This window comes from Typopeltis vanoorti, chromosome 6 (genome assembly GCF_054136105.1).
Source record: "Typopeltis vanoorti isolate ZY-2024b chromosome 6, IOZ_Tvanoo_1.0, whole genome shotgun sequence".
Taxonomy (NCBI): Eukaryota; Metazoa; Arthropoda; class Arachnida; order Uropygi; family Thelyphonidae; genus Typopeltis; species Typopeltis vanoorti.
This window is the reverse complement of record NC_143554.1, coordinates 55,379,058-55,396,588: the sequence shown is the minus strand read 5'-3', so window position 1 is coordinate 55,396,588 and position 17,531 is coordinate 55,379,058. Positions and strand designations below refer to the sequence as shown.

The window sequence follows — 17,531 nt, the reverse complement described above, 5'->3', positions numbered from 1 at the left end:
CCAGAGATATATGGGATTGGAACTCAGTGTATTGATTCTTTGTTTGATTCTCAACACGGAATAGAAACGACCACAACATTGTCTGGTCCAAAACTCGCCTTTGTTAAATCTGGAATGAAAGGCTTAATTTCTCCTTAAGAATTTCATTCGAGATTTAACTGGGATGCAAAGTTTCCCAAAAGAAATAGTTGTAAATAGGTAAAAATCGAAGTTGTAAATATAGTAATAATGGTTCTTTTATGTATTTTGCTATGTATTAATTTATAAATGGTCCTGTAAATAACAGACAAGAAACAAGATATTGTAAAAGTAATATTGTAACAGGAAAGTCAGAGCAAAGTGCAGACTTGTATAATTGGATTATAAACATGACCACAGGTAGTAGCTATATGAGGTCCGAGGCACATGCGAGAAGCCCAGTTGGAGACGCAACAGAGAGTAGAAAGTACGATGTGCAAAATGCTTGGGTGATGTCTGCAATCGATGACGTAGTAGGGGAGAGCAGAAGAGGAGGAATATAAAAGGCTTGGTGATGCAAGCTCTCACTCTCTTGTGGTCCTTTTCGCATGGCGTCGGAGTCGAATAAGTCGTTTGGGTGAACGAAGGATGATCAAGCGGCGACGATACGGTTAAGTAGCGGCCAAGTCCGAGCATTGTCATCGATGCAACGAGACAACCAGCGAACACCAAAATTTTGTGCAGCTCCAGCCGTACCTTTCCATCAGAGGAATTTCGTGTATAAGGAAAAGAAGTGATTCGTTACCGAAATCACTGGAAGGTCGAGACAGGGAACAACAGATCCCAGAGAGAAGTGTCTCCTGAAAGATCGAACTGGTCGGTAATATAGAGTTTTTATGTCCATTGTATTGTATTTTAAGGCCAGGGTGAGAGAAAGTGTTAATTTTCTTGTGATCGGACTTGTTGATAGAATTCAGGACTCTAAATACCTAATCCTCTAGCAAGGAACTTTGTAGTTCCAGAAGTGTATTGTTTTAAGCATTGTCATTAGATTAATTTGATGTGTTATATACCAATATTTGAGGAGAGAGTAAGATATTCATATACGTGACTGTGATAAGTGAGCAGGGTGAAGACAGCTTGGCTCTACTAACGTCCCTTAAAGTGTGAAATGTCGATTGTATTATAGATCTTGTCTGCTAGTATAGCATTACTTATAGAGACTTTTCATTTAAATTAGTTTTTTGATTAATATGTACCATTACTTAAAAATAAACTTTCATGTTTTCTTTACCCAAAATACATGTCTGATCTTTCAAGTCACTGCACCACTTGTTATAAATAGAACCTCTATAAGTTAAAGTGCAGGAACTGGTTACAATTGCAATATAAAAATAAGTATCGTAAGGGTTTGTTTGTACTAGATTGCTAAATCGTGAAATAGTCTGTGGGCTGACTCTCTGACAATATTAATTCTATTGTATAGGAATTAAGATGGCACAAATAAAATAAATTTTCTTAATTTATTTTATTTGTGCGAAGAGGAGATGACTTCAGATTTTCAGCCAGGAAGAATTTGGCTCTACCTTAGGGCAATCTCTTTGTCTGAAAGATTTGCATATGAGTTCGATTAAGAGTGAGGCCACAGAAAGGTGGGGAACTTTGATAGATAGCTGTAACTAAGGGATTGAGAAGTTAGCGAAGAAACAAAGCTAAAGTAACCCAAGGTGCAAACAAATTTAGAATAGATAAATTAAGAGGCGAACACACGACACATAATAAGGAAATATTACACCTTCTACACAGATGCAAGTATAAATTCAAACACTTATTCAAAGAGAGTGCTGAGGCCTTACTTCACTGTCCTAACTTGAATCGGAATGACTGCCTATCCTTGCCAAAAATATGGGAACGTTTGATCCAGATAACCCATTAAATTTTTTTTTGTTTAAATTAAGACTTAGATATTACATCTGTCTAATGATATCTTTAGCACGATTTTATAAATTAAGTTTTTTGTATGACATTGTAATTTACACATGTAATTTATGTTCACTCTTATGTTCACCTTTCTTCAGTGAAATGATATCGTGATTAGTGATTTAACATCACATAGCTTGTTCCAATTTTGATTTGATCAATTATTTGTATTCTAAACCTTGTAAACAGCTGTTTTCTGTCTAGCCACTGATGATAGTTTGTTATTTTCAAACTGAAATATCTGGCAATATATTAAATATACTTTTCTTGTGATAACTTGTAGATAATTCTTAATTTCATTTCACAAGTTTCTCTCAAAAGTAGAATCTTGTTAGTTTCTTGAGACCTTATGACTTCATAAAATGACACTATAAAATTATAACATAATTTAACATATAATTTTGCTGGAAACATCACACAGCTCATTCTATTTCAAATAAATCCATTGTTTGCATTATATCTTGTAATCAACTGTCATTGCCACTGAAGATGGTCTGTAAGTTTCAGACTGAAATACATGGCTTTCTAATCAAATAAACATTACCTTTGCCTTGTGTTTTCGTATAAATAATTCATATAACTATGGCACAAGTTTCTGTAAAAGAAACAATAACAGATGATAAGACTATCTTCTCTCCATGTGAATCCGTGCACATATTGATAACGCAGTGTTAGTGATGACTAATCCATATACTGAGCAGAAATCCAACATGCATTTACCATTATTAGTTTTGCTCTTTTCTGCAAATTTTCAAAAAGAACATTTATAGGTGCAATATTCATTTCCTGCCACAGTGCTTATTTGTATAGGTCTATGCCAAAAACAAGTATTCGACTTTCTTCGTGCCAACTACCTTTTCTTTGATGATTTAAAAATTCATCTACTTCTTCCATAGAAGAAACACCTGAAGGACACAGGCACAAGTAAGTCTCATTGTCGAAATCCCCATTTTGAAATTTCCTTACATAATTGTATTTGAAATTGTCTTCCAATCAAGAAATTTAACTTCATGTTAAACTGAATGCTACTGCTACTCCTTCCTTTCCCCGATCACAAAGGCCCAAATATAATATCCTGCATTTATTATATAGCAGAACCTCATATGGTGCATTCTTTGTCTCAATAACATCAATTATGTTTATGGTGCTTCTCTAGTTCTTCTGCCACTTTTTTTTTGTCCAAATATAAGCTCCTGTATTTCTTATTTAGCAGACATCCATCTGTTTTCTTCTGTCTCAGCAACACAAATTATGTCCATATGCATATACTGGCTGCTGAATTAGAAACCTTTATGTGGATGTACATAAATGTCACTTATGCAGCGTGTATGCAAAATACATTACGTGCATCACCAAGTGTTCAAGGCAACTCTGTAAGAATCCTTGTGGTCAGTAACCATCAATAGTGTTGATCACAGCAGGAAAAATAAAGGATCTTTCAGAGTTCAATAAAGGGCTTATTATGAGTGTCCATTTGGCTAGAGCCATGATTTTAAAAACAGTAAAGATGACTGGCTTCTCAAAAAGTGAGACATCCCAGGTGTTTAATCAGTGAAAAAATAACTCACCTTGCTTGTCTAAGAGGCGTAACTGTGATCCTAAGACAGTCTGTCAGGAACAAGATTGTCATCACCTGAGAAGGCTTGTATGGAATTTTCTGTGTGCAACAACTGACAAAGCATTTAATGAAGTTGTTCCCAATCCATATCTCATCAAACTATGCAGAAGGACATTGAAGAGGATCAATATTGGCAGTCACATGCCTGTATGGAAACTACAGATTTCTCCAAAAGTTTCTAATTCAGTGGTTGGTATGTGTTGTGCTTTTCTAATTCTGCTATTTGATTTCTTTTCATTTTTGGTTCTTTCACATGATGTGGGCAAACTGAAAAATGGGAAATTGGACAAACATATCTGTGCCTATGTTTCTAGAAGGTTCAAAGTTTTTCAAACCATTGAAAAGGACAGCTCATAAAAATGGGATCTTGTTGGATGCCTAGACAACAGAGCAGAAAATGAATATCACACAGTTTTTCGGGGGGAAATATGGAAAAAAAGAGCAAAGCCAATAATAACAGTAAATGCCTGATGGCTTTCTTGGCAAGGCATAAATCAATCATTACTAGCACTACATTCAAAGATTTAAAAATATGCATAAATTTACATGGAGAGAATGAACAAGCAATAAGTCTTTTTTCACTATATTATTGTTGATAAAGATATCTTCACAGAGATATCCTCATAAGAACAGAAATCAAGATGGACAAGATAATGGAGGTGTTGTCATCCTAGTAGGAAACTAAATCTCCATTTCATATGGTCAGTTTAACTCTAATGCCCATAGCCATTCATCATGGGATTCCTTAATTATATTACGTTCCATATACTTATTACTGTTCTTTGAAAGACTTCGATAATCCTAGCTGCCGAATGCCTCCTACGGAGGCAGATGTAGCAAAATTATCAATGTCTTATGGGCAACTTCAAAGGATAGTACTTTATAAATTATACATATTTGGTCGTAAAATACTTAAAAAACGAGACTTTTTGTGGTTATGAGACCATAGGTTCTTTAATAATACATATATTAGTAAAATCCTGCCTACTAGTTTCGCTAGTGACTGTCTAGCTTTGTCAAGGCTCGCACGGTACACACACGAAAATATGAGAGAATACAGAAATGCTGCTAACTGTTAGGCAGTTAAATTTGAACATATGCGTGACAATGCATGCATGTGTTGAGAAGCTTAAGTCAGTATCATGGATACGTGTTGTATGCACACGCGTTACATGATTTTTCGCATATTGTAGTTCAGTTAAACTGAGTGAGTTGATTAAGTTTTTCCATATATCTTTCAGTATGGCACCCTGATTTCTGTTGAGGTTGTTACCCGTTCTTAATACCACTGCCGCTTCCTTGAAAATTCTGTAACCGTAATCATCATCTAAATATGGCATAGAGCTATTTTCTCAGTCAATTGCATGGTTGGAAGTAGAAAAGTGATGTGCTAAGCCTGAGAAGACTGTCCTGTTATGATTGACATCCCCAACATGCTCCTTCTGTCTGATTTCCAGGCTTCTTGAAGTTTGCCTAATATATGAAAGACTGCACATACATAGAATTCTATAAACACCTGGATATTTGAAAAATGGTACAATTTCTTTAGGAGATCTTAATACCTGTCTGATGGTAGTAGTTGGCTTAAATACCACTCTGATGTTGTGAGATTTTAACATTCTCACTAATCTTGAAGAGACTGAATCAACATAAGGGATGACTACTGTTGAAGCGTACTGGGTGACTGTTCCTTGCTGTTGGAGGTTGTCTTTATAAAGGAATTTGTTGATGATGTTCAGAGAGAATAAACTCACTTCACAACAAAATTAAATTTACTCTAGAAGTTGGAAAAAAACAGACAATTCCCCTTCCTAGACATACTGGTGAAAAGGCAGGAGAATAATTTTAAACTTTCCATATACAGAAAACCTACAGATACTGGATGTTATTTACATTATTCTTCTAACCATCATAGATCACACAAACACAGCATCATTCACATATTACGGAACAGAGCCAAAATGTTTATTTCAGACAAAGAAGAGGTACGGGCAGAACTTTCTCAAATTGCTATAACACTATCACAGAATGATTTTCCTACAAACATCATCTAATACATAATTTTTTGGAGATTATCTTCAGTTTCTCCAAATAATACTTAGTCATCAGCAAAGAATCAAGTATCTAAAATAATTTTTTCTATAATTTTTTTATTTACTTAAAAATAAGAATTAAGATCATATAAAATGCTGAATTTGTTATTACCAACATTCAATAACTACAAAACTTGCAACACTATTTTTTTTTAGGTAAAATTAAAATATGGACAACTTCATGTGTGGATACTCACATATTTGCACATATAATACTAACCAACATGTTGCTCCAGGTTTTTTAGCAGGCTCACTCCTCCTTCAGCATACTCTGGTGTAATATAAAGAACTCGGTAATGGCCTCTGAGGAAGTAAAGGGGGTGGGTCATTCAAAAGTATAAATAACAATAAACATAACTGTACATTATTAAAGAATGAAACCATTGTATCAAATTTCATGTTTGAGTGTTTTTACATGCTCCATTGCATTGTTATCAACAGTATCATCAATTTTAATGTAAATTAAACATTATCGATCCATTAATTTTTTAATACTATTATTAACAGCACATCATTCTAATTACATAAGAATTCCCAATACACGATACATATCATACACTGAACTTATTCGCTGACAGGCATTTGTGACAGCCCTGGAAAACCATTCCACTCATTACGACTCTCCAAGCCAACAACATATTCTTCATGCCACTGCTAACTAAAATCTGAAGTTCCAGGAGTGATCTCCCTCTCACACATATTTCCCCTCTGAAGCCTATTCTGAAAACTTTCTTCCCTTAATGCATAGCAGTATACATGTCCGCAAGGAGATGTGCTTTGCATTATGGGAGCTACTGAGATAAGGAGTGATGATTGCTACGAGTTGCCAAGGAATGTACCACCTTACCTCAGCCCTGAAGATATTTTCAGGCATAAACTTTGTTTGCTTACACTTGGATAAAGGATTAAACTAAATTTATTATAGTCTAACCAAGTGCAAAATAAACTTCCAACATCTATCTCTAATTCCATAGTAATTTAATAATAAGGTGGTACACTTGGACAAAGGATTAAACTAAATTTATTATAGTCTAACCAAGTGCAAAATAAACTTCCAACATTAACTGCAATGACTTTTGCTTTCTTTTGTGAAATTTTAAAATGTATTGTTGGTTTGTTTAATTCATATACTGATTTTTAAAGTGTCATCGTCATTGTCTTGTAATGTAATCTGATCATCTGCATAAGCATCATATTGATAACAGTTCTGGTTAATCAAATACCTTTTTTTGTTGCTGTTTTCCATATTTTAATAATCTGGTAAATATATATATATTGAATAGAGTTGGAGATAAGCTACATGCCTATAACACCTTGATTAATTTCAATATATTTTGTTAATTTATTACCTAACCATAACTGTACTTTTGTATCTGTATATAAACTTTGAATAGCTTGTATCAAATGTAGTGGATATCCTTGTGTGTTTGTTTTGTTTTCATTATTCCATAATTTTTCTCTGAATATTTTATCTAAAGCCTTTTCATAATCTCTAAAGGGCAGGTGAGTCTAAATTAAATTCCCATCTTGATTTCAATAATTTATTTTAACACATATTGTCTATACATAATCTTCCATGTCTGAAACCATTTTTTCTTCTGCACATAGATTGTTTGCAATATTTCCAAGTCTTTTCTTCAGGATTTTACTATAAATTTTGTAATAACTTGTATTTAACAGACAGATTCCTCTGTAATTTCCACAATCATTCATCTCCTTTCTTAAATATAAATATAACTTTAGTTTTTGACCAATCTGATGGAATCACATATTCCTCCAACAGTTATTAATTTTAAGAATCTGTGATGTAAATATTCTCTGCATATTTCCAAAGCTCTGTATTTATGCCACTTAATCTGGTTTATTTTCTGTTTTTTGATATCTTTATTGCTTCTTTTAGTTCTTCTAATCTAATTGATTCTCTATCAGTATGAATTTCTAGTTATTTTCTATTTTTAAATTTGGGTCACACCATAAAGTTTTATAATGTCCTATCCATTGTTTCTCTTGTATTATGTTGATTTATGCTGTACCTCTTCTTCACTGTTTAATTTCTTAATATTTTGTAGGCTATGTTTCGTCTTCCATGTATGTCTTCTATTTTATTAATAAATCTGTCCCAATGATCCTGGTGAGCTTCATATACTGTGTTTTTAGCTATTCTTCTTTTGTTTTTTTGTATATTTCTTCTGTTTCCTGTGTATGTTTTTGAAGGAACGAATTGTATGCCATCTGTTTTTCTTTCATTGCATTTTCTATACTTGTATTCCAAATTTTTAATGTTTTTCTTTTTAATATTTTCTTTTTGTTTTCAAGTACTTCAGAGGATGCTTTATGAATTATCTTTAACCAAGTTTTTCATTCTTCTATATCTTCATTTATTTTGATTTAGTATTATTTTAATAATATGTTAATCATGACTGATACCAGTATTCTAATGCTTTCTTCTTCTAACAGATTTTGTTCTGTTAATGTTCTATTTCTTGTTTTTTTTCTTATTTACTTCCATTCTTCATTTTGTTAGTATTTCTATTTTAGAAAGTACTAAGTAATAATCTCAAAAACTTTTATTTCTTATGTAAACTTGTACATCCCCTACATGTGGAGCTAGTTTCTGATTAATGATATAATCAATTATAGATCTTGTTCCTCTGCCATTCCAAGTACATTTATTTATATTCTTTTTTTGAAAAAAATATTAGTTATTTTAAAATAATTGAAAATACAGAAGTCTAATAGTTCTTGATCATTGTTATTTATGCAAAGTTCTCCATATCTTCCAAAGACATTTGGGATTGGTGCATTTCCAACTGTAGCATTAAGATCTCTTGCTATTAATATATAGTCATTTTTACTTAACTGTTTTTGTAGTTCCTCATAAAATTATTCAAAGTCTTCTTTTCTATCTTCTTCATGGGAATTGAAGCTACTTAAATATCATATATTCATATGATATTTAAGTAGCTTCAATTTATTTTTAATTTAACTGCTGTAGTTCGATCACTGATCAAAATAGGAATCATGATCAAGATAGGAATATTGTATTCTGTTTCGCCTATATTACAGGTGCAACAAATACGGTAAACTCCAGGGTAAGCCAGCGGAGGAAGGGGGATCCTGATGAGTTGAGTAAGTTCTTTAATCATGCAGAAGATTTAAAGGTGGCATGCCACCTTTAAACCTCCTATCAAACAGGACACCTTATTCTTATCTGAAAAAAAAGAAACCTAAACAGCACATTAAATTTAATAACTATGGTAAATCCGGCTTTTCTGATCATGCCCTGAATACTCGACAGAGAATAGACTGGAAAGGCATCTGCTGTTTACATCACAACAAAACGTGATATGAAGATAAATTAAAGGAAGCCTGTGAAATTCTTATCAACCACCCTAAATCTAACAATAATGATGGTCTAAAAATCTCCAGAATATGGAAGGCACACATTCTACCCTACCCACATAACCTTTCCGTCTAAGAGTTAATTATAAATAGGACATAATCCAGGATCTTAACTGTAATATAACAACCCTCATGTTAAATGAGGACACCACTTTTGCTGTAATAAAACTATCTATATAAAATTGTTCTCTGATGATGTTATAAATAGAATATAGCTTAATATTTTTATTTTATTTCATTTATTTTTAGTATTTTTTCACTAGCGGTCAGGCCAGCAGAATAACGTTGATCAAATCATTGCTTCTTTGGCATACTGTCTGAAATGTAACATAGCTTGTCTCTTTGTGTGTATGCGTATACAGTGATACCTCGAAGTTACGCGGTAGGCAGGACCAACAAAAAGCGCGTAAGTCGAATTCGCGTAACTCGGGGTATAATTTTTCCATGTAATTTATATATACAAACATACAAAATATTAGATAATTGGGACTAAAGGTTTACAAAAACACCTATAGTTTTTAAGAAATATAATCATAATTGTAGTTTTTCTTACATAAAAAAAAGAAAGTTATTTCGATCTCGATGGTTTCATAAAATCTAATAGATTCGTCTGACGACATAATGCCTTTTTCCTTGTCACGCAAAATTTCTTCACAGCAAGCTAATGATTTTTTTATTCGTTGCCTTATGGCTACAATTCGTTCCTCGTTAGAATCTATGTCCTCCAAAATCTGTAAACCTTTCTTTTATGATTGTTCTTACAGTGGATTCCTGTAGATCTACCTTCATTGCTAGCTCACAAATTTTCATTCTGCCTTCAAAATCCTTAATAATGTTGAGTTTTTGTTTCCAAAGTCAATGTTTTTCTTTTCTTGCTAGCTGTAGAAGAATCGGACTTGCTTCTTTTGGATGACATTATTTTTTATGTGATAAAATTTTTATCGAGAACATAACATTAAACAATCGCGAGGTTTGTAGACTATAAAAATCGTGTATGAATGGAGACCACTCGAAACACGTCAGTGCTTGATCAAAGCATGTGCGACACTGGCGAATGCGGCCGGTGCCGGAAAGATACGACTAGTGATGAGGCGTGAAGCGGGACGAGAATACGTACATATAAGAAACCGCATAACTCCGGATTCGCATAAGTCGGGGTATGACTGTATGTATGTGTGTGTGTGTGTGTGTGTACTCCAGATGATGACCTTAATATGAAGATCAAAACATCAGGAAATTAAAGTAATTATTTCTAACACAATTGTAATCTGCATAATTTGTTTGAAATGAGAGCTCCTTTTGATCAGAAGTGACAGAATCCATACTGACTAGTGGTCGTTAGCAGGTGGGTGCCTTTGAGGAAGTATAGGGGTTGGGAAATGATAATTCTCTTCTCCATCACTTTAGACAGGACTGAGGTGTTGTCACCATTCTTAGGAATGGATTGAACAGGTGCCAATTTCCAGGCTGTGGGACAGATACAAGTGGAGTAAGAGTGTGTATGTATATATATACACACACACACACACACACACACATGCAACATAGGACAGGAGCCAGTTCTAGTGCACAAATCCTCAGGACAACTGGAAGAAAGCCATCAGCACCAGGAGACTTTTTTTGTGTCTAATTTGGACAACATTTTTCTGTTCTCTTTCTGACAAAAGGATATAGGGGGAATTGCATATTGGACATCTAGAATGGTTGGGGGATATTTACCATGGTCAGTTAGGTGTGCATTGGAGACAAAGTGTGAAGCCAGGAGATTGACTTTTTCTGTGGGTGATGATGCAATAGAACCATCTGGGTATGATAGGAGTGGAAATAGTGTTGGGGGCAAAGTTATGACCAATTGCTTTGGCAAGACACCAAAAAACTCAGTTGCCAGTTGGACAGGCTGCAAGTTTCCTGCTTTTTGTTCTTTCAAACTGTTTTGGAGGCAGTGATTGCAGCTATTTCGAGTTTGAATATAAGCAGTAAAGGAGGATGGAGTTCTTGACGTAAGGCAATTGTGGTATGCTTGATTTTTTAAATGTACAGCCTTGGCACATCTTTTGGAGAAACAGGGTTTAGTTAGGGGAAGGTAATTCAGAATAATGTGGGAAATGAATGTTTCCATGCTAGTAAGGATTACTCTGATGATATATCACAGAGGCTGTTATAATACCAAGCTACTCTTACATGGGAGTGGCTGTGTAAGCATTCTTGTATGGGAGAGGAAACAAGCAATAGATTGTGGATGGAATTACTTAGAGGAAGTAATACATTTACTGTGTACTTCGAAGGGTCACTGATGAGGAAAAAATCTGGGTGTTTTGGTAATGGTTATCTGGTATTCTGATTGGCATGTGAACAATTTTTGTGTTAGGTTGTTAATGATGGCAAATGTTTTAGTGTCTCTGCCAGCTAGATCTAGACATACAGAGGAAAACCTGTTTGAAAAAGGCATTGTGAAAGGATGCCATGTTGCAGGCCAATCTGTTCAGCAAACTGTTGAAAAATTGGGTCATCCCAGGTCAAGAATCAGTGATACCATACTGAGATGGGAGTGCAGGGACTAACCTCAAGTGCTATCTGCAGTGAACAACCCATATTCAATGAACCATAGGGTGCTACAAAGGATAATAAGTAAAAACTGCCATTCATCGGCCAACTTATTGAATGCGAAGTTCTGGACATCGAATGGAACACGAATCTGCACAAAAAACATTCAGAACTGAGGCTCACAACATGGGTTTCCATGATAGGACTGCAATTTGCAAGATGCACAATACTCAAACCAACATGCAGCATCGTCTTCATGAAGAAAAGTGTGTGTACAATGGGAGACAGAAGCTTGGAAAGCTGTGTAATAGAGTGACAAATCATGCTACACTCTCTACTGAGCAGATGGATGGATGTGGTAGATGCCCAGTGAATATCTCTTACCCGTTTTTCCTGGTTTGGCCTCTGATCTCTGTGGTGCTACGAACAATGAACTCCAAGAGGTATCTGAACATTCTGGACAATGCAATGTTTCCTACTTTGTGGCATTTCTACAGAACTGACCATTGTCATTTTCAGCAAGAAATGCACTGTGTCGTAAGGCTGCTGCTGTAACTGTGCATGGTTTGTAGACATGAATGTCACCAACTTGACTGTCCTCCACAGAGCCCTGACCTCAAGCCTATTGGACATCTGTGGGATGAACCAGGTTGTCAATTGAGATCATATACTTGCGGAAAGTATACCCTGGTGGATTACTGCAGTCATTGCAGCAAAAGGAGGTCCTACATCATATTAAAGTGGGGGCCATTGCTGTTTGTTTCTAACACTATATTGTCCACTGACTTCTTTCAAGCAGTGTAAACATGCTAATTCAAATCAATGATATATAGATAAAAATTCAATTAAGATGACATATAAATGTTGTACTTACTTAAGTAATTTTTCTCTCACTTCAGATGTTTTCTCTTGACTTGATCCAAGAAAGCATGCCTCAATATTAGCTACCCTAAAATTTGAGTGAATTAATTAAGATCTTAAAATGCATCTGCAAATATTTCAAATTATCAAGATACAGAATTATGACAAATGATATCTGGAGTGCATGTGTATTTTTTTTTTTTTAAATTTGGAATGAATGAGTTCAATGTGAGTCCCATGTATACTGGTATGTATAGTGCTCACATTCAACCTGTAATTTTGGTCTTGTCCCATGTGCTGTAAGCAAAGTAACTGCTACTACAGATTTTTTAACTTATATAAGAAGTCACAATCGATTTGTAGATCTTATTTATGTAAGGACAGGACTACACTATCAAGCAGTCAGGAAATCCTGTCTTTTCTGTTCAATTGGCAATTTGGGAAATGGACATCAAAAGGTCATGTGTAATCTGAAAACTTACATTTATCAACATTGCTAGTTTCTTTAAACTGATTATACCACCAATTCACACAGTCATCATGATCTTGAGATGGGTTAACCTGATAGCTATGTTTAAATTCTCATTGCACACGAATCACTGACTCAAATTTTGTATATCATAAAGACTTTTTTTTTTTTATTCGTTTCCATCTTGACACCAACTGGATTAAAATGGTATGCACAAAACTCAGGATGAACAACCATCTTAGGTAAATAACAAATTTGGTTTGAAAAATTTGTATTTAAAATACCAGAATTATTTTGCAGAAAATCCATGTCAAAGGTAAACCAGTATTTAATTATATAATAACATATCATTCAGATGTAAGAGTTGTTTTCAAAGTAAACTGTTAGGTGAAGGAACTAGTGAAATTAAATTAGCAAAGTCAGCAGATGATGACTTAGTAGAGGAAAATTATTCAGGATAAGAAAAAGTGACAACCTAGAGAGAATAAACTCTTTAGAATTTGAGGAAGTTAATTCACAATTAACATTGTTGAATACAGAAGTGGATTTTAAAGGATATACAAAGGCTGTATAAAATGCACAAATTCTAATGAAGAGGTTGACAATATGTTAAATGCTACATAGAAGATAAAACTACAATTTATGGAGATATTAATGTTAGGGAAATTAGTAATATATTGAGTAGAAAACAAAATGGTTGCAAGAGTGCTAGTTAAATAAGTTTGCAAGGTGAAGTTGCAGGACTTGAAGCATGCTATTATATATATAAAAAAAAAAAAAGGAATTCTGAATTGTAGTAGAATGATTTAGATTTAAAATTGGGTTAATTTAATAAATTAGTTCTTCACACTTAATATTTGTAAAACCAAGAGTAAATAAAGTAAATTTTATTAATCAAATGCTCAACAAATTGAGGTGGAGTCAGTGATGAAATTCATTCTACCACTGTAACTTAAAAATGCAAAGAAATTATATTCTTGGTTTAATCCTTTAATCCAAGTGTAAGGAAACAAGGTTTGTGCATGAAGCATATTCACGAGTGGGCTACTTGTATATAGAGGTTAATGACTTAGGTAATCTGTATACAATGCATAGCATTATACGTAAAAGATGTGTGGTGTGTATTATTGGATACTAAGGCAACTGATGTGAAGTCATTAGCCTTTATATATAAGTAGCCAAGTCATGAAGCTATTTCATGAACTAACCTTGTTTGCTTAACTTGGATAAAACATTAAACCAAGAATATAATTTGTTGGCATCTTTACGTTATAGTCTAACCATTCTTTCAAAAACTCAACATTCTACTACAGTGTTATCCAGTCAAGCTAATCCCAAGAAAAGCTAGAAGAATGAAAAGTGTAATCTGATGAAATCAAGATTTGTATTTGAAATCTTCCATAGGTATAATTTATTAAGCGAGATAAAAAATGTTTTATTAAAATCAACTAATTTTTAGAAATCTGCCAAAAACCATTAAACTCATATATTCTGTGAAAAGTTACAAAAGAAATACTTATGGTTTCATATAATTTAAATGTCAACAAAGTTTTTGATAGTGACCTCATATAAACTTATAGATTAAAAATGGGTATTGCCAATTATTTGGAGAAATGGATAAAGAATTGGTTGTCAAGATTTACTGATGGTAAGCAGTAACAGTTCAGTTTCAGGCTATGCTATTTAATCTACTCCTTAATGATTTTCACATATTAAAATTATAATCTCTCTTTGTTGATGACCTGGAACTGGATAGCTCTGTATATTTTCAAGATCTTTTTTTCTTTTTAAAAGGAACTTACTTATAAGTTAACACATTCGCATTGAGTGTCTGCACATACATAAACTGCTGGCAGGAACTAGTTTTAGCATATGTATGTCTGCCACTTCTGTCAGTCAGATGCATTTTTATAAAGCTTATATGGTATGTTCGTTGCAACTTTTTCTAGAATTTTATTTGTAAAATTAGCGTTTTTGAATTGTCTTGATAATACCGAATATCTAAATGTAATTCAAACTGATTTCAAGTTATACTGTGTTTGTGTGTGTATCAGTGAAGTCACATGCCCATTTCAGTTGGGCGTGCTGTCGTGTGGATTATGCAACCCATGCTATAAAATTCAAGTCAATTTGAGAGCATGATTGCATTTTTATCAATCTATGAAAGTTTTTCCATTATGAGGCATTCTAGTTGTCTCTAATTACACTGATTATTGCTAAATATAGTACATAGACCATAAATGCCTCTATACTATATTTAGTGATAAACAAAACTACTTGTTTTTCTTGCTTCTGCAGTATAGCATCTGTTGAGGTTGGAATGTTTTTCATGGTGTAGGAACATTTTGTATTCCACTCTTCGGAAACAACACAGTAAAAATGTATCTATCCCTGAATAAAAATCACAATTGCAACAAAATACTAATATATGTGGGATATCTATTATTGATAAGACAGAAGAGTTGCTAAGAAAAAAAAAAGTAATGAATGTAGGATTTGTACAAGTATGAAAGTGCAGATAATTCCAATGATGACTGGCTATTATGTATCTTATTATTGTGTAAAAATGTATTATCATTTTACACATTAATATACTGAGTGGTGAGCTATAAGGGGCTCCCCCGAGCCCTTTGTTAAATTTTTCTCAAATTAGCGAGCCCTTTGTTCTTCTTGTTTACTTTTTTATTTTTTTCAAAAAAAAAAATATATAATTTTTTAAAATATATTAAGCAAAAAACTCATACGGTAATAACCTAACAAAGTAATTTTATTAAATAAAATATTATAGTTACTGTTACTACCATTTTACAAATAAGAATTCACTTTTGGTAATCGCATATAAATAAATAGGACTATAAAATAATGCCCCTTGATTGCTACTGTTGATTATCACTTGAAGTATAAAAACAAAAGAGAAATATAACCTACTTCAATATTATTGTGTTTAGATAATATTTATTTATTATTTACAGGTTGTTTGTCATAAAAACTTCTATCGCAACAAAAGAAATTTATTTTGTTTATAAAAAATGCAGACGATTTCATATGTGCGATTATAAAAGATTTTATTCTTATTATACTGATAGTTAAAAAATGTTTTTCTTATGTAAGATAAATTAACACAGATGATTTGCAAATATTTCATGTTTAGATCATGAAAGATTTGTTTAAAAATGATAGCCTTTACAGGCTGATTGTCCCCTTATACTTTTTGATTGGCATTTGTACACAAGCTGTATTAATAAATGTTTTTGTGTGAAATACGGCTTTTTTTTTGCTCGACAATGCGAGCCCTTTGTTAAAATTTCCATAGCTCACCAGTGAATATACTGATCCTCAGTAAACAAAAGAAAATTCTTAGAAAATAAAGCAAAATATAAATAAATCAGAGAAATAAATACATATAACAAGCATAACAAATTGTACACAATCATTTGCTGCTCAATTAATCCACATGTATTCGTTATGTCTAAATGACTCACCTGATCAACATTATTGTTCGATGTATTAGTCCTGCTCTATAGTTATTTACTGAACTACTAAATGTATACAGCAGCTGTTTATTATTGGTTAGTCATAAATAACTTTGCAAACAAATTTCTTTTCCTCGCCTTGTAAGCTTTATGGAAAATTCCCTACCTTAGAGCAGTGGTTCCCAACCTTTTTCCACTTGTGTACCCCTTTTAAATACTGACACTTTTGTTCGGTGCTTATCAGTGTAAAATAGTGGAAATGAGGTTTTTCTGCCATTACTAATTATTTTTCGTATACCCCCCCCCCCTGAACAGCCCAGCATGTACCCTAGGTGGATACAAGTACATCCGTAGCCTTATAGTGTAGTAATTTTCCTTTCCCAACTCATTACCTCATTTTCACTATTTTACATTAAGATAGATACTGAACAAAAGTGTCAGTATTAAAAAACAAGGGGTACAATTTATAGAAATGGGTTTAAAAGGGGTGCACAAGTGGAAAAAGTTTGGGAACCACTGCCTTAGAGGTATACTTTCTTAAAAAGCACACAGATATCAACTGTCCCTTTTAAAATTCTTCTTCCTCTATTTTGTATTTGATCCATTCCATTAAACATGAATCCTCCTCTCATGATTATCAGCAGCTAGGTAAAGGTTTTCTACAAGGAATGATGCTGGCATGTGGAAACCTCATCTCATTTTTTTTCTGATTTATATAACACATCAAGTAACGCTCCTATGTTATTTTTTTTCTCTTCTGTAATGTCAGTTTTAGTAACATGTTACTAAAACTGACAGTACTAAACAGATACGTAACCTTTTCAGAAACAAATATACAACTGTTAATTAAGTGTTAATATTTATTATCACTATTAACAGCTGTATATTTGTTTGTATTGCTAAAGAAAAGCCATAGTTAATTTATGCTAGTCTTCTGGAAAAGGGTTAGAGAGAGCAATGGAATTACAAGATGGTTTCAATCTGTGAATTAAAAATTTCTAAATAATCATTTGATGAGAAATAAATAGCATGATTATTCATATAACAGACTAACACATCTTTATTATTCTATTTTTAATAAAGATTTAATATATTACAGAATATATCATCATCATCATCAAATTCCTGCCATG

At 33.2% G+C, this 17,531-nt stretch overlaps 1 protein-coding gene across 1 annotated transcript in view; it reads right to left on the bottom strand.

The window, feature by feature from the left end:
- Window positions 1–17,531, bottom strand: part of LOC150105464 (bifunctional 3'-5' exonuclease/ATP-dependent helicase WRN-like) — a 370,108-nt gene that overhangs the window by 254,301 nt on the left and 98,276 nt on the right. The window contains exons 8-9 of the mRNA XM_090394834.1: window positions 12,470–12,544; window positions 5,870–5,952 (exon numbers count right to left, since the gene is read on the bottom strand). Of these exons, the coding sequence (XP_090250960.1) occupies window positions 5,870–5,952; window positions 12,470–12,544 (158 nt within the window). The remainder of the gene's footprint in view (window positions 1–5,869; window positions 5,953–12,469; window positions 12,545–17,531) is intronic.